Consider the following 17,848-nt stretch of genomic DNA (forward strand, 5'->3'; position numbering starts at 1 on the left):
TAGTTCAAATCAGTTAATTAAATCACCAAATAATCAATTGAAATCCTAATAAGAAATTGTTATTAACTAATAATTAATATTGAATCGACTTATTATATTTTTTAGTCGACTCAATCTACATTCAATTAAATCGAATATCACTAACTTATTTACCAATAATTTTAAATTATAAACCAGTTAGTGGACTCAACTTGCATTCCACTCACTCAATTCAAACAGAGAATAAAGTCATAAAATTACAATTGACTAATAAATCAACTAAACATCCTAGTCGACTAAGACAAATATAAGTTGGCTTTATCTCTATGCTCAATTATATATAATAAGTCTTCACAAGTTTATTAATTGTCTTATCAAGTAATTAAGGCTTTAGCTAGGAGTGAGTAAAATTTCGATTAAATAAAAATAGCTGAACTAATTCAAAAAAATATATTCGATTTATTTGAAAGTTGATTTAAAAAGACACATCAATTATTCTGTATCAATTTAATTTTAATTTTGAAAATCATTTAATTATTATTATTATTATTATTCGGAAAAAAACAAAACAGACAATTCTTCTTTGTTACACACTATAAATAAACTTTTACCTTCTCCTCCTGCTTGTCTGTCGCCCAACTAAAACCCTAGGAAGCAATATCAACGAGTACCGCTCGGGATCCAAATTCAAGGACTGGACATGGGCGATCAACAGTTCGGTGAGGAGAGACCTCATCTTTCTGCTCGAGAGGTAATGAATTCATCTCCCTTTGATCTCGATCCGTGTTTTTTTTCCATCTTTTTTTCTTCTGATTTTGTTGTTTGTGGTTCAGGTGTCGGATAACTTTGTTCCGCAGTATTACTACATCATGCAGCATTCGCCGGAGTTGCTGCACCAATTCTACCGGGACGGCAGCTGGCTTGGTTGGTCGGATGCCCATAGCGCCCTGGAGTCCGTCAACACTATTGATGTGGGTACTCATATCACACCAGTTTATGTTTTTCCTGTAAATATGATCAAAAGATTATTGAATTTTCATCTGAGTTATCGGTTTAGGCGATCGATGACAAGGTTCTGTCGACAGAATTGGGTAGAGTGGAAATAAAAACGGTGGACGCACAAGAATCTTTTGAAGGCGGGGTAACTGTGCTTGTGTCAGGGTATCTCATTGGAAACGATTATGTCAAGAAGAACTTCATTCAATCCTTCTTTCTCGCACCTCAAGAGAATGGATTTTATGTCTTGAATGATGTGTTCAGAGTTGTGGAACGGGAAAGCCACCACCAAGAGCAGCAGCATTTGCCGAATGGTGCCTGTGCACCTCTTGTTGACGATGATCATGGTTGGTCTTTTCTCTTTTCGACTTCATATCCTAGGCTCAGGCTCCATTGCTATTTCATGTTTATTTTTTTTTTTCACTTTTTATGCAGATTTGCCATCAGAAGATGTCACTGAAGACCAAACAGTTCCTTTGCCGGTAGAAGATGTCTCTAATCCTTCTGAAAATGGAGAAATTGAGGAAGTGGCAAAACCTATAGTTGATGTTATTGTGGATGACGCTAATGATTCTCAGCCACGGTTGGTTAATTCGGATGTTGAAATTGTGCCAGCCAATGTGATCGAGGAAGCTACTCAGCCCCAGGTTGTTGATTCAAATGTTGAAATTGCACAAAATGTTGCCAGTCCAGAAGTTGTCAAAGATTCTCAGGAGGAGGCAGTGGATTCAAAACGATCATATGCTTCAATCGTAAGTAATTATACACTGGTTGATTTTTACAAAATGCATGGTTTGTTTGGCGTGCTTAGTTTTGGAAATTGCAAGCTTTATTGGGTTGTATCCATAGAACTAGGATCATCTAGTTTTTTTTTTTACATATGCCTTGGCGCAACAGTAAATTTGTTTCCACGTGACCTTGCTGTCACAGGTTTGAGTTGCAAAAACAGCTGCTTGTAAAATGCAAGGTAAGGCTGCATACAATAGACCTAATATGGTCTGACCCTTCCTTGGGACTTTGCACTGACAAGAACTTTGTGTGCACCGGACTACACTATTACTAAAAAGGACCAACTTAAATTATGTTATTAAGTTTTCATAGTTTTTTTGTTGAAAATTTATTTCATAATATTGTCTTGATGTGTCATGGATGTAGGTGAAACTCATGAAAGAAAAATTCTCCGAATCAGCTCCTGCGCATGCCCCCTCTAAGCCCATATCCATTAAAACTGAACCACAAGCCACCCCCGCACCCACTGTTGCTCAAGTATCCGACATGCCTGAATCCACTTCTACTGTTGCTGATAGCAGCAAAAACCAAGAAATCGCAGAAGGTAATAACTACTTGAATTTGATTTGTTTTTGTTTTGTCAAATTTCATATTGTGTTTTCTCCATTTTAGCAGATGGGCATTCGATATATGTGAAAAATCTTCCTTTGGATGCAACTCCTGCTCAACTCGAAGAAGTGTTCAAGAAATTTGGTCGTATTAAGCCAGATGGTATCCAAGTTAGAGGCAATAAGGTTATTATTCTTTGTTTTATCTGAAATCTTTTTCAGTCTTCGCTTTACTGTGATCTGACAAAATTCTTTAAATCATATGCAGTTACAAGGTTTCTGTTTTGGGTTTGTACAGTTTGAGGCGGCAACTGCTGTTAGCAGTGCGATTGAGGTGATTCTTATGAGATTTAACAAGTTTGACATTATTTTGCTTTACTTCATATCGAAATGTTAATTCTAAGATTCATTTTCCAATATAGCAATCGAATGATTTTAACTAATCATTGGAAGTGCAACATCTTAATGTGGAACTAATTGTCAGATCAGGATTGGAATTAGTCATGGCTTGTATATGTTTTATCTGCCATTGCTTCTTTTTGGGGGGAACCTTGATACTGTGCGATCTACTAGTAACAAAAAAAAATAGAAACAACATTATCGGATCCTTTTGCTTCACATAGGGATTTAGTTATATCTGTCATTTAAAAAAACTATTAGAGTTGTTTACAGACCATCTCTCTTTATCTCATTCACATGGACTCACCTGTAAACAAACTGTCGATATAAAGAACCAGGGTATGTTGAGTTATACGAGCTAATGCATATACTTTTGTTTATCTGTGTTTTGGCTAATAAAAGGAATATGTGAATGGAAAGTATTTTGGTTAGTCACTTGTTTGATAAATATGAAGGGGAGTTTTGGCACAAGGGTATAGTTGCTGCCATGTGACCTAGAGGTTACAAGTTTGATTCTCAGAAATAGCTTCTTGTAAAGCAGGATATAACAGACCCTTGCATTAGTGGGAGTTTTGTACATCAGACTGTCCTCTTTTTACTTGTCTAATAAATATCATAAAATAATTTCTTGTTCAAATCGCAGGCATCACCTGTACTGGTCGGTGGTCGTCAAGTCTATGTTGAAGAAAAACGAGCTACGGGTGCACGAGGTAAAGTCGGCAAGGACTTCTAATTATAGGCTTCACATGAGTACTTTTTGATAGACTTTTCTATATGGATTACATTGCTAGTTTTTGCTTCTGTTTTTTTCCTAAACACTTGTCTTCTCTCCTATTGTTCGGAAAATGCAACAATTTTTTTTAAAAAAAACCTTTTGTACCATGGATTCAAGAATCATTCTTGCTTTGCCTACACAATGATGCAAACACAATCGAAAGATATATTTATTTCTTTTGCGAGCCGAAATTGAATTTACAGTTTTATTAGTTATCATAAGGATATTCAACACTTGAGGGACTCATTGGCATTGCATAATTCTCCATCTGCAGTTACTAATAATAGAGGAAGATTTCCACCAGGAAGAGCGTTTCAAAACAACGGGCGAGGTCGTGGCAACTACGCCGGGAGAGGATATGGTAGGGTGAATTTCAACACCAGATCCGGAACCGACCTTGGAGGTAGAGGTGCTGGTAGTGGTGCCTACTTAAATCGCGGCAATGGCCTTGTATACCAGAAGGTTGCTTCCATGGAATCAAACGACGGTTCCCATTAGCTCTTCCTCTCGTGCAAAGGGTCTTTCGATGGGGACTCCTTGTTCTTATTTGAGTTATTTTTTATGTTATCTTCTATATTATTACCTTAGCGACACTTCGACTTATCTTGGAAATTATTGGTTCAATTGGAATTAATAATATTATTATTGTGAGTTTCTGTTCATCTAATATTTGAAATGAAATGGGTTGTGAAAATATTTAATCCATGTCTTCTTTTTTTTCTTCTTATTTTGATATCAATATTTGAATGATAAGTTTTAGGAATGTAAAATAACTTGAAAATAAGAATAACTGGTTCTAGCACAAGTCATGATCCAAAATAAGGTCAGGGCGAGTCGAGCTCTTATTATTTTTTATTATTCAACTGTTTGACATCATAAAAATCTATTTAAGGGATGAAAGGTCAAAAGCCTTTGGAGTCCTTTCTCGTCAAGAATGGAATGACGGAAAATATTTAATCCATGTATTTTGCTTATTTGATATCGATATTGGAATGATATGGTCTAGGAATGTAAAATAGTAGCAAACATAGAATAACTAGTTCAAGGACAAGTCATGCACGCATATAATATTTCTTAAAATTTTATTAAATTCATTCAAGTGTCGATCTGAACTATTAAAAATTCCTTTTGACAATAACTTTTGAGTAATTATTATTGATTATTAAGTAATAAATAATTTCATCTTAATCTTTGATATCCCTTGCAGCAAAAAGCGAAACTCTCGCCCCCAGGGCCCCCACCGACCGGCCCCACGATCATTGTGAGGGAGGTAAATCGCAGCACCTGAGCTAACATGGGACGGAACATGACTAGTATTCAAATATACATACGATTCCTTTTGAGAAGAAAAACTTTCCAAAAAAGATTATAAGGAACTACATCTACGTAAATTTCCATTCCTGAAGATCTTTCAGGAGTTGGAAAATTGAAGTGCAATCGAGTCTGTTAAACCACAATCGAAGAACAGAGGAAGAGTTTCACTTAGCTAGGCGTGGCATTGCTATCGAGGAACCTGGTGTCGCATTGGGCAAATCTAGCTCACACAAAAATTTTAAAACCTTGCCACTTTACGTCTCCCTCCTTGACCTCCTAGGTCGAAGGCCAGATGCATCGTCAACCTTTTCATTCTCCTCTTTGTCCTCTGCACTCCCTGGAGCATCGTTCTCAGCGGTTTTGATGTTGGTTTCAGAAGTCGATACTACAGGAGCCTGTAAAATGTAAGAAGGTTGATGGAGTTAAAAGATAGGTCAAGAGGCAATTTGCATTAAGCCAGAAGAAAACTAGCAGTGACCTGAGTCTTCTTTTTGCCAAAGAGAAGCCTGAATATAGCCGTAACAAATACAATTAATATGGAAATCAAGACTCCGATGGTGAGAGTAGGTTGTTTCTCTGCCTTATCGATAACATCCTACAAAAGAAACCAGTCATCAGACCTGAAAACAAAAAAGACTAGATTTCTTGACTCGATATAAGGAATTGAAAAAAAAAAAAACTGAAGAAAAAAACTTGGAGCAATAGCTCACTATGATTTTAATCTTGTAGGGCTCCAAGAAAGGAATGTCTGCTATCTTGTAAAGGAGATCGAATATGTTCTTCTGCAATAAAGAATGGAAAGATTAAGAATGTGATGTTCAACGAGAATTAACTTGGAGCAACTAGATTTAAAAACTAGAGTTTGTAGATGGGAACGTCACCTGGAAACCTGAAAGAGCATCTCTGAACCCATAAGTTGCTTCTTCAGTCTCCTCTTTTTCTTTCTCAGCCTTGTATTTAGGTTTCCATGTCTCCAGCCGATAAGACTCAGCAACCTTCTCATCACTAGCTACCAAAATATTGTCAAACAGAATGCCATCCTGCATAGTCCATATCTCAATACCAATGGCAGCAATGGACTCAAAATTGGGCTTGTCAAGTTCAAAGTATTCAGGGTTATCCATCTCTTGGGGTTTCCAGATACCCTTGTAGTTTGGATTGTCAATTAGAGGAGCAGACCATTTTCCCTTGTATGCTGGGTTCCTCTTCATGGGTCTCTTCCACTCTCCACATCCAGGTGCTTCTTCACACTTTGGGTTGTCTATCTTTGGTGCTTCCCATTCTCCATCCTCTTCGTCATCCCAATCTTCTGGCTTTGTGGCTTCAGGGTCATAAATTTCCTCAGGCTCATCATCCAACCATCCTTCCGGCTTGACAGCTTCCTCATCTTCAATCTCCAGTGGTGCATCTTCATTCCAGTCGTCAGGCTTTACAGCAGCAGAGTCTGGAATTTTAGCTCTTTCATCCCAGTCCTCAGGTCTCTGATCATCAGGATCAGGTATTGTCTTGGGTGGAATTAGAGCCGGTTCAAAGTCATCAGCAGACAAGAAATTAGCTTTTTTCTTCTCTTCGCCATCAATCAAAATTTTCAGCTCATTGTCAGGTTTTAAAATAGCAGTATAAACATGCGAGTTTTTGTCAAATGGAACTGATGGAGGATACTTCAGATGATGCTCCACGTACTTGCCAGTTTTAGGGTTCTTGTGCTGGAGGATAAAATGCACCTTATTCGTGGATCCACACTTATCAGGTCCAAACATGATGGTAAATGGGGACTCATTGTCAAATCCCTTAGGACTCCAATCAGCAGCCTGAGGACGGAGGTATTTCAGATATGCACCTCCACATTCAAGTCCATTTTGTAATCGAACTTCAAACTGAAGAATAACAGTTGCATCCTTGACAACAATTGGCCCCTCAAGTTCTTTGACAATGGCATATTTTCTCGCCTTCTCACTCACAAGCATCCCATAGTCTTCATGCCCATCACTCTTGGAGTATTTCCATATGCCTAATTAACCAAGACAACTTCGTAAGAAGGGTGACACTGGTTGCTAAAAACCATAAGCGAAGCAAAGAAAAAAACAACTGGGAAATAGCATACTTTTTCCAGGTAAATTTTCTGCCATGTATGAAACCAACATGTGGAAAAGATGATGCCACACCATACAGGTATTCAAATTTTGGTGGATAATACTTTTGATGCTTGCGTTATACAAGTTAGCAAGAAACGGGTTATGATGGTAAACTACTGGTGGTTGATTTCAGTAAACAAAACAACTAAAGAACATGGTGCTGATAACTAAACTTCTCATAGAGAATCACAAACTCCACCCTTCAAGGTAAAGAAACTAAAATAGTGCCTACATATTTGCTCAAAAATCTAACCTGAAAGCCCATTAGAACAAAATACAATTTGTTCATGTCATGAAAACCAGATTATATATGAACATCAAGTATCAAACCATAAACTCTCAAGATAACATTCTTACTAGAGAGCACATGCAGTGAATACATAGTTAAAAGAGTTTCCTGTGCCATATTGCTTAATTGACATTTTAGTTATTTTATCATAATTCACAGATTTTATTATCATGTTCCTATTCAGTAACATATTAGTATGGATCAAGAAGTAAATGCTCTATATCTCAGATTAAGAATTTTGATGAGGAAATTATAGTTTATTTATTAGCACTTCTGATCTTTCAAAATGCTATTTCTCTCAATCAAATAATTGAAAATGTCACATTCTATTCTTATTTAGTTTAGTTCTCCAATTTGAAAAAATGTGTTAAATATTCAGATCCTTACTGCTGTTGGATACCGCATATCTGAATCTGAGAAACATACAAGGAGTCAATAAAGTGGTCTTGGCCATTGGTCGTGCGGACTACACTCAGATTCGATAAGTTTTTTTCAGAAAGAAAGGCAATGGCACAATAAACTAGCTAAATTAAAAACTTATTGAATTGAAAATTTGAAAGAAGTTTAATCGTGGAGAAAGATAAATAGATCAAAGTCAATAAACACTAAATTCCAATCCTTGCAACTAAGAAAAACACTTACACAAAGTTTATCATCATCAAGTTGTGAATGTCCTGACTATTTTAGATTGGCTACATGAATCCTGTCCTTCAATTGAATTCTGTGTAAAGCAACATCACTAGTACTATTCAAATTTATTTAATTATTTTCTGTTATATTAATTGATGCTTTCTTTAGTCTCCCTCTCCCTCTCCCTCATATATATTTCCTTCAAATAAGTTCATCTCTCCCCTATTTATCAAACTTATTGATCGTCTTTGAACATATAATTATCATTTCAATTTAATTTCTCTCATTCTTTCCCATCATTTTCAGATCTGCGAACAGCGATCCCAGAATCATTTGCCGGATAATGAAAATAGGAAGCAGAAACCGAAAGATGAAGACTTCACTCTGATAACGGGAGATCTACTGCGAATTAACAACAGATCGGAAAATAATTTACCCTGGTAGTCCGCCTTGTCGGAAACGATCCACCGCCCCTCAAACGACTCATCAAAGGGCTCGAAGAACAGCTGGTTCAGAAACGACAGGTCATTAGCTACATCTCGAGAACGCCAATACTGGAAGAAAGAAGCAAAGAAGAGACAAACTACCGGATCCGACGCCCAAATCTGCAGGAAAGTGGAAACGATCAGCACCAACAGAAGTGGGGCGGCCATCATTCTACCGCTCAGTGGAGGGAGACAGCGGATCGCGAAGGAGCGAGCGCCCGCGAGGATCTCCCGATGCAGAGACCGGAGCAGACGTAGGAGCGAATCACACTCGCCGCACCTTCTCGGCTGACTCCTCTCTCTCTCTCTCTCTCTCTTTCCCCGTCTCTTGCCCCACGGGGTTATCTCGGCTGGTAAAGGCGTGGAAGTTTGCCACTGAGAATATGGGTTCGAGTCCGCAGGGCAACGGGGATTTATTCTCTATCTTTGTGCAAAAAGTCTCGGCCCACTGCGTACTTGCCACCGAGCTATCGTGATTTACCTCCCTCGTGATGACCCTGGGTAGGGTGCGACGGGGCCCTGAGGGCGAGGGTTTCGCCTTTTTGCCACCTCTCTTTCCCCGTCTCTCTCTATCGTGGTTAATTACAAAAAAGTAAACACAACGATTTGTTTCTGGCAAGGACACGAAAAAATTACCACGTCGAGTTTCCCAATTAAATGGTGCCATGTCATCAACTACTGTGGGACCCTCCTCCAGGAGACAGTTTTGCAGATTGGGTAGTAAAAAGGTAAACTTTGTGTTCTTTAATTTGATAAGATAGTTAAACTAAGGCAGATTGAATCTAAAATAGATTAAATTAGGTAGTAAACAAGGTAAACTTTGTGTTCTTAATTAATTTGATAATATAGTCCAACTAAGTCAGATTGAATCTAGATTTAATGATGAGATACCTGAATAATTCATAATCTTTATTTATTTACAGTAAACAATAGTATTATTTATCTTAAACGGTTTAATATTATCGGTCCTATTATAAAATATATTGTTTAAGACATCTACAATGTATGCTATAAATCTCTCAATAAAAACTCCTCCCTCACTATATAGGTGAGGTTTATAGTTTTTTTTATAAACCTGAATCAAAATCCTGGGACCATGCTTATAAAAAAATAGTGGAGAGAGGACAGAGAGAGAATTTTAAAAGAAGTGAAGTTTTTTAAAGAGAGAGGTTTTATGATAATAAAAAGTGGTTTTTAAAAGAAGTAAGGTTTTAATTTTTGATGTGATAATAATGTGGTAGAGCAAAAACTTCTCTATGAATGTTCTTATCGAGGGATCAAATATTCAATGAGACATTTTACACTTATTGAAATTTATCTCAAACATATATAAGCAATCATTTATATATATACCAACTAGGTCAACCCATGGTATTTAAATATATTTTTTTAATTGATGAAGACTCCCAATCAAGAACATCTTTAATAAAATAATTCCTTGATTTTGTCATTCGGCTATGTATTAATAGAAGGGTATTTGAAAGATATTTTATTAATTATAACTTATGTGTACAATTTTTAGAATAGAAGAATGTTGGATTTCTTGATCATCCGAAGTACTTATTGATTTATCCTGATGATCGATACAAAATTTTCATATGAGTCTAAGCTGGTCACTTAGGACTAGTCAACGAGGCAAACTTGATTTATTATTTTTTATAATTTTTTTTAGTGGAGTCATCCTGTTGATATGTATACGTTGAATGGATTTAAATGTCTAAATTTATCGAGAAAATGATAAGATAAGATGGACAAATTAAAAATAAAAAGGCATTTAAAAGACGTTTATTATAGGTTTTAAAATTAAATTTATTTTTAAAATTATATACATACTGTCACTCCCTCTCCCTCTTTAAATTCCTGCGAGAGGCCCCTTTAGTTAGTTTTATATAAATATTTGTACTAATTTATTTTGGGATTCATTTTTAACGAGTATAAAAGATTTTGTTAGGTGTCTAATTTTTATATTGAAAAAAAATGCTAAGACCAAATTTCCCATTGTATTTTGAATATCACTTTTAAAGTCGTGCTAGAAGAAAAGAGAAGATAAAAAATAATTTGATAGAGAAATTACCGAATTTTATTAGTATGGAATATACATAAGTATTTAGGATAAAAAAAGCCGAGAAAAATCTAAAAATATGAATTGTTTCATTATTTAAACCACCAATCCGCATATAAATAAATCATCAAATAATAAAAATTTAAATAATTTTTTTAAATGATGAAGACTAACAATAAAGAACATCTCTAAAAAAAAAAATTCTTTTGATTTAGACATTCGATTACGTATTAATGGAGGGGTATCTGGAAGATTTTTATTAATTATAACTTATGTGTACAATTTTTAAAATATACGGATGTTAGACTTCTTGTCGTGAGTACTTTTAGATTTATCCTAATAGTCGATGAAAAATTTTCATGGGAAATCGAATTGATCATTTTAAGACTAATTAATGAGACTAACTGAATTTATTGTTTTTTTAATAGAGCTACTTTATATATATATACGTTAAATGAATTTAAACGTCTAAATTTATCGAGATCATAATAAGGTAAGATTGAAAAATTAAAAATACAAGAGGCATTTGAAAAACATTTATTATAGGGTGTAAAATTAAATTTATTCTTAAAATCATATACATACTCTCTCTATATAAATATTTGTTCTAATATATTTTGGGCGAATTTAGGGTGAGAATCAGGCACTTCTCAAGTCACTATGATGAAAAATTAGGGAGAGAAATTCATGAAACAAGTTTTATTAAAATTAAAAAATACATATTAAATTATATGACACACTAATAATATTTAGACCCCTCTTGGAACTGGCTTAAGGCAAGCACCTTTTGGACCTCACCTCAAGTCCAACCCTGTATACATACTCCCTCTATATAAGTATTTGTTCTAATATATTTTGGATCTATATAAAATATTTGGTTAGGTGTCTAATTTTTTCCATATAAAAATTCTAAAACCAAATGTCTGTATTTTGAATATCATTTTTAAAGTCTGCTAAAAAAAAAAGAGAATATAAAAAAGAATTTGATAGAGAAATTCCCATATCTTATTAGTATGGAATATACATAAGTATTTAGGGTAAAATAGACAGAAAATCTAAAAATATGAACTGTTTAATAATTTCAACCACCAATCTGTACAGTATATTATAATATATAGTGGCACATCTAGAAAAAAAGTACGAAGGTGTTCAAAGAAAGGAGCTGGAGCTTGTCTTCCTTCTCATTGCCCCTTGGATTACAGTATATTGATAGAATTTTCCGAGAGCAAGGGGTGCTCAAGTACACCCTCGCTCCCCCTAGATCCGCCACTGAATTAATATAAGATTAAAACAATTTTATTGTATAATCATAATTTACTTCAATGTACTTGTGGTTTAATTACTGTATTTATATATTACAATTTTAATTCTAATATACTTAAAATTTTAAAATTAACGTTAAATAACATTTAGAAATTAATATTCTCAATAATTTGTTTCTATAAAAAGAGATTAAGTTTACTATTAGACAGCGTCAAAACCGGCACCATCAACTCCTCTTTCTTTTTATTCACTTCCGCCATCTCTGTCTCCTTAACTCCTCTGTCTCTCCCTGTCTCTCGATGTCGACTGCCAACATCGAGACCGTCGCCGCCTCACTGCGCAGCTTCTCTCTCACCGCCGCCGGAGGCAACAGCGGAGACCCATCGCCACCGAAGGTCGGGGAGATCACGGTGGACCTCCACTCCAACTCCGCGCTCCCCTGCCACTGGGAACAGCACCTCGACATGCAGGTGCCATTTCCCTCCCTCCTTCCGACGCGCCCTCTTCTTAAATGCTCCAATCATTGATCATAAATGCGCCGACCATCTCAAAATCCAATTTTGGAACCCATCTCGCCGTCAAAATCCTTCGTTTTTCCCGGCGATAGATTGTCATTAATGCTCTTGTCTTGTTTGTTAAGGTTTAGTTTTCGAAAATCTCATCGCCTCTCCAACTTCTTTCCTCTCGTCGATGGTGATTGCAGTTGCGTGTTTCTTGATCTTCATTATTTTGCATCCTTTTCGATTTATTTCCGTGCAAGATTTGATTTTTTACATCGATTCGATGAAGCTTCGACGCTCTTTCTGGTAAAAGTTAATCCTTTTTCTCGTCGATTTGGTTTTTTTTTTTTTTTGCAGACAGGCGAAATCCACTACATCAATCGCGAGACCGGCGTCAAAACGACGGAAGACCCGCGCATTGCTCCGGCATACTCCTCCGACGAGTACAGCTGCCGTTCTGACTACGAGGAGGTGGAGGACGACGACGACGACGATGACGGCGACAGCGACTCCGGCGACTTCTCCTCCAGCGCGTCCTCTGCTTCCCCTCCCAACACCTCAGCGCCCGCCCATGTCCTAGTGGCCGCCGGCTGCAAGGGTTGCTTCATGTACTTCATGGTCCCCAAGCACGTCGACGCCTGCCCCAAGTGCGGCGGCGGCGGTCTCCTCCACCTCAGCCGCAACGGCTGCATATGAACCATTTATCAAATTTTTTCCTCCTCCCCGTCGATGTAGATCACTAACAAGATCACAGCGATCGCCTGCTTCTAATCAAATTCGCGGCTTGTTCCTCTGCTCCTCCATCTCCTTCAATGCTGCTGCAATCTCTAACTAAATGCTGCAATAATTGCGACGCCCGATGCTCGATATTTGCAGACAGTACCGGCTCGTTCCGTAGTTCGACGGTGGCACCGGGACCGCTCGAGGCCCGCGGAAGTACAAAAATATTCCCTCGCTTTCATTTCGTAGCCAAATCAATGCAATTCGGCGCCCAGTCGCCAGCAAAAGTTAAACGTTTGATAGCAAAAACACAGCCTCCCTTCCTGCTTCGCTTTAATGGGCTGTGGGCATACATAAAAAAGACGCCCCTAATTATCAGGGTATTTTTTTTAAAAAAAAAACAAAGGTTCCGTTAATTGTGTCCGAACCTTGGAATCGGATATCACTGCACTCCTCCGATAAAACTAGACCGTCTCAATAGGATATGTCTGACGTTCTCAAGAGAGAAAGAGAGAGGACTGACATTAATGATTGCCAACTTGACGTACTGTTAATTTTTAATCAGTGATTGTAGTCATTTATTTTTCCTGTGTTAGTAGTTCTTTTTTATCATTGTGTATAGATCTTGTATTTAGGGATATAAATGAATTAAATTGTTAAGTTATTCGAAGTTTGATTTAATAAAAGTTCATTTGAGGTCGTTTAATGAAATTCGTTAAGATAAATAAATCAAATTCAAGTTTTATAATATTCGACTCGTTAGCTCATGAATATGTTCGTTAAATAAAAAATTAATAATTTTGATATTGAATTTATATATTTTATATTTTACTCATGAAATAGATAGACAAATATATTAAATTTATTTATTACATTGAAATTTTAATTTTTAATAAGAATATTATAATTTTCTCTTAATATATAATTTATTTTTTAATAAATATTTAAATTTATAATTTATATTTATTAAGATCGTTTAGGCTCGATAAATCTTGAATAAGTTCGTGATTCATAAATATATTCGTTAAATAAACCTCGAACTCGACTTGATTATAAATCAGTCAAACTCAGACATTCAAGAATTCAGCTTAACTTGACTCGATTACATCCCTACTCGTGTTTAGTGTTGTCTAGAGAGAGAAAAAAATAATTTCAATTAGCCTTATGAGAGTGATCAGTTCAGTTAACCCAGAAACTCAATATCCGTCCTCCATTTAAAAAAAAAAAATCGATAAATAAGTTATATTTGAGAAATAATTTAAATATCTTATCATAATATTATAATAGGATGAAAGAGGAAGGGGGAAGGGAGGAGGAGGAGAGAGGGGGACTGACATTAATACCTCTGAAGCGTAGCCCCCTCAACCGTTTTGCCCAGGGAAAGGAAAGGGACAGGACTTGCGACGGAAGCAGCAATGTCTGGCTGCTGTTGCTGTTGCTGCAACTTCTCAGCTCTTCTTCTATCTTGTGATGCTTCATTAATTCGTTTGGCTTTATCTTCCTGATTGACTCCTCAACTTGCTTGCTGTTTTGCATCATGACCAAATGATTTTTTCTCTGAAAGACGCGTCTTCCTTGATAACAATAATATAATATAATATTAATATAATGAATTTTATGGAAAATCAAATAAAATAATATTATGATACATTTTTTATTTTAATATTATAACAATGAAAAAAACGAATGTCATATTTTATACACCCTTTTGAATTTTTAATCAAATGGACTTCCACTATTGCCCTTTAGAATGATATAGTTATCTTCCAATATAATATTTGATATTATTATTCTTTTATCATTTGCTCAAATCATCCAGTTGTAAGAATTAGATAAGTTAGTGATGATGCCCTTTTTTTAGCTTTTTAGTCATTGAAGGATTGAGTCTCAATCATAGTTTACAGATCTTATGCGAGACTAATTTGGGATTAGTATCGGATTGCAGAATTAAACGATTCTACCATATACAAATTTAAATTAACTAGTATATTAACTCAATAATATTTATCTTTTAATATCACAAAATTAAAGAGTTGAAATTTTCTACTACACTGCAAGAATATAGATATTTATCGACGAATCTTTTTGTCGATAATACATGTGTTTTGTCGCTAATAAATATTTGCGACGATAAAATTTTATCTTAGGATCGCCATTAATTATAAACTTGTCGTAAACACATATTAGTAACGAATTTTACAAGTTCGTTGCTAATATTTTAGCTACATGAAACTATTCGTCTCTAAATAAATATTTCATCCCAAAAACTTTTATGATTATTTAAATAATATCTTCGCTAAAATTGGGAGTTTAGAGATGACATAAACTATATTCATCGCTAACATCTTTGCTGCAATTGATATAAATTCGTCGCAAACAGTTACGAGTCTGTGTATCAGAGAGGTTAGTGACGAAATATCATAATCTTGTTGCTAACATTACGATTTAGCGACGAAAATTAGTATTTCGTCTCTAAACACTTTGCTACGATTTATTTTCGCCGCTAAATAATCATAGTTCATCACTAAAGTTACCATGCATGGTTAGAGGCGAAATTGTATTATTTCGTCGCAAATAGTCATGGCTAGCGATGAAATCACCCAAATTCGTCGCTAACCACTATTTTTTTTTAAAAAAAAATGTTCTTTTTTGTTTTCATTCATATCCTGTATACAGATTTACAAACATATCAATCATCACAATTATAACAACAAATTCACAAATACACTAACAAATAACTCATACCTCAACACAAATATAATCACAACATTCACAAATCAAATTCAAAACATGTTCACAACCAACAATCCAAACAACTTCAAAATAAGTTCATAATAAAAAATCCAAACCAGTTCAAAACAAGTCCAGAACAACATTATATTCATATCCAAAAGTACACAACATCAAAGTTTAAGACTGAGAAAGAGGAGTTGAAGAGGAAGATGAATCATAGATCAAGAAATCTAATATTCCAAGTGTTAATCGATTAAGAATTTGTTCAAACATATCTTATCTTGATTTTATTGATTCAAACTCAGCTTGGATGTTTGCTAACTAAACTCTGGTGTTCGCTAATTTATCTTAGGTGGATTCAAGTCTTCCATGCAATGCAATGTTAGTTGATCTAAATGATGAGATGACCTCTGAAGAAGTGGACCTAACTGACTTTGGCACATTTCCAAGTCATGTGATGTATCCAAACCGAGCACTGATAACCTAATACAAAATTTTGAAGAAAATAAAACATATGACATTATATGATTATATTGAGCATCTATATAAGAGTCTAAATCAATAGTGATCCTGTCTGGAAGCTGAGAAAACGAACCTGCCGGTGTGACGTGTCTGGAAGGTTGACCGCATCCCCATGACCCGGTGGATGATCTGTCCGTTACGTTGACCGAGTCGTCTGGAGTCCTCCTCCGGTCAACTGTACATGTATCCATCGACCGGGTTCCCCCGGTCTCTGGTACCTCGGTGCTCGAGGCGAATCCCACAAATGTATGAGTATCCAGATAATAATAGAATATTGAAATAAATACAAAGAAGGTACGAGAACGTACCCTGGCCCAGGGGGGCGCCCTCGGATGGATGAGTGAGTTGGTCGTGAAACTGACCGAGTCGTCGTGACCCGGAAGGGTGGATGCCTCTGAACCGACCGAAGAGGAGCTGGGTCCGGAGGTGACAACGCGGAGCCGAATGTGGCATGAATCTGAAAGGTGACACACAATCGGAATACAACGGCGACACGACCGGCGTACGACATCGGCTCGCAGGCCGGAATGTGACAACGGCGCGTAGACCGGAACACTAGGCAAAGTCGGCACCAGGACTGCCGGTAAGTGCCGGAGGAGGGCTGCTCCGCGCGGAGGCTGCCGGCGAGGGAGCTGCTGTGCGCGCGGAGGCTGCCGGCGAGGGAGCCGCTGTGCGCGCGGAGGCTGCAGGGAGCTGCTGTGCGCGCGGAGGCTGCCGGCGAGGGAGCTGCTGTGCGCGCGGAGGCTGCAGGGAGCTGCTGTGCGCGCGGAGGCTGCCGGCGAGGGAGCTGCTGGGGAATGATGGCGACGGCACAGCGCCTACGTCGCGAGGAGGAGGAGAGCAACGGAAGAAGTTGCCGGCGAAGGCCGGTGATGACCCCGGCAAACAGTGCAAGATGGAGAGGAAAGCTCCCCCTCCGTTTCTCTCTCTCTGGCGGCGGAAAAACCCCCCTCCTTCTCTTTTCTGTATTGTGCCCTTAAAGAGCAAGAAACCCTTCCCCCTCAAATGACAAAACTGCCCTCTCCTCATATCTCTTTACCGGATCACAAGCCTCCTCTTCAAGTCTAGTCGAAGGAGGCGTGAGTCCGACTGACTGGACAGTCTATCGCCCAGGGCTGAACCGCTCATGATATCAAACTCAAATCGCTGAACCCAAAGTATACTGTCTCCAGCGACCGGTCGCTATAATAATGGTGTCGCATGAGATAGTACTCGTGCCGAGTGGATCAAATCTGTAACCGACCAATGCCTAGTACGCAGCCACGAAGATACCGACCGGACGATCGGAGTGATGCCGATCGGGTGGATAGACGCTGAGCGGAAGATGCTGAGCGAACGACAACACGCTGAGTGCTCGATATGTAAACTGACAGCCGACCGAGCGACACGTGGGACGCTGAGTAGACCGGCACGAGGCCGGGCGTGCGAACTAGATCAAGCGGTGTGGCCGAACGGATGATCGGAAAGATGTCGATCGAGTGAGTAGACGGCGAGCGGACAACGCCGAACGGGCGACAGAGAAAATGACGATCAGTCGATCATGAAATGCTGACCTGATGTGCTGAATGAGCAGCATCGAGAATGGTCAACGAGCGAACATAAAATGCTGGTCCGGCAGTCGAGTAGCGAGGAGTTGGCAATGCTGAACGAGTGATCGGAATGATGCCGATCGGATGGATAGATGCCGGACGAATGCTGTCGTGCGAACG

General features: G+C 37.6%; 3 protein-coding genes across 4 annotated transcripts; 2 read left to right on the forward strand and 1 right to left on the reverse strand.

The window, feature by feature from the left end:
- The first annotated feature begins 586 nt into the window (after positions 1–586).
- Positions 587–4,140, forward strand: LOC121976912 (nuclear transport factor 2-like). Of its 2 annotated transcripts, none has more exons than XM_042529322.1 (9): positions 587–730; positions 813–950; positions 1,037–1,322; positions 1,411–1,727; positions 2,131–2,308; positions 2,377–2,498; positions 2,581–2,646; positions 3,355–3,421; positions 3,761–4,140. In XM_042529322.1, exons 1-9 carry the CDS (start codon positions 680–682, stop codon positions 3,982–3,984), a joined length of 1,449 nt encoding a protein of 482 aa, XP_042385256.1. In that variant the 5' UTR covers positions 587–679; the 3' UTR covers positions 3,985–4,140. The 2 variants fall into 2 exon arrangements, with proteins under 2 accessions (XP_042385256.1, XP_042385257.1); XM_042529323.1 differs by having other exon boundaries at positions 2,380–2,498.
- A 636-nt stretch (positions 4,141–4,776) lies between these two features.
- LOC121978735 (calnexin homolog) lies at positions 4,777–11,924 on the reverse strand. The gene is made up of 7 exons (XM_042531035.1): positions 11,883–11,924; positions 8,442–8,759; positions 8,291–8,360; positions 5,682–6,811; positions 5,511–5,582; positions 5,279–5,395; positions 4,777–5,195 (listed from the first exon to the last, which is right to left on the reverse strand). The coding sequence occupies exons 1-7, from the start codon at positions 11,922–11,924 to the stop codon at positions 5,055–5,057; spliced, it is 1,890 nt and encodes a 629-aa protein (XP_042386969.1). The 3' UTR covers positions 4,777–5,054.
- A 39-nt stretch (positions 11,925–11,963) lies between these two features.
- LOC121978736 lies at positions 11,964–12,860 on the forward strand. The gene is made up of 2 exons (XM_042531036.1): positions 11,964–12,134; positions 12,522–12,860. The coding sequence occupies exons 1-2, from the start codon at positions 11,964–11,966 to the stop codon at positions 12,858–12,860; spliced, it is 510 nt and encodes a 169-aa protein (XP_042386970.1).
- Positions 12,861–17,848: the final 4,988 nt, after the last annotated feature.

This window comes from Zingiber officinale, chromosome 4B (assembly GCF_018446385.1).
Source record: "Zingiber officinale cultivar Zhangliang chromosome 4B, Zo_v1.1, whole genome shotgun sequence".
NCBI classification, from domain to species: domain Eukaryota; kingdom Viridiplantae; phylum Streptophyta; class Magnoliopsida; order Zingiberales; family Zingiberaceae; genus Zingiber; species Zingiber officinale.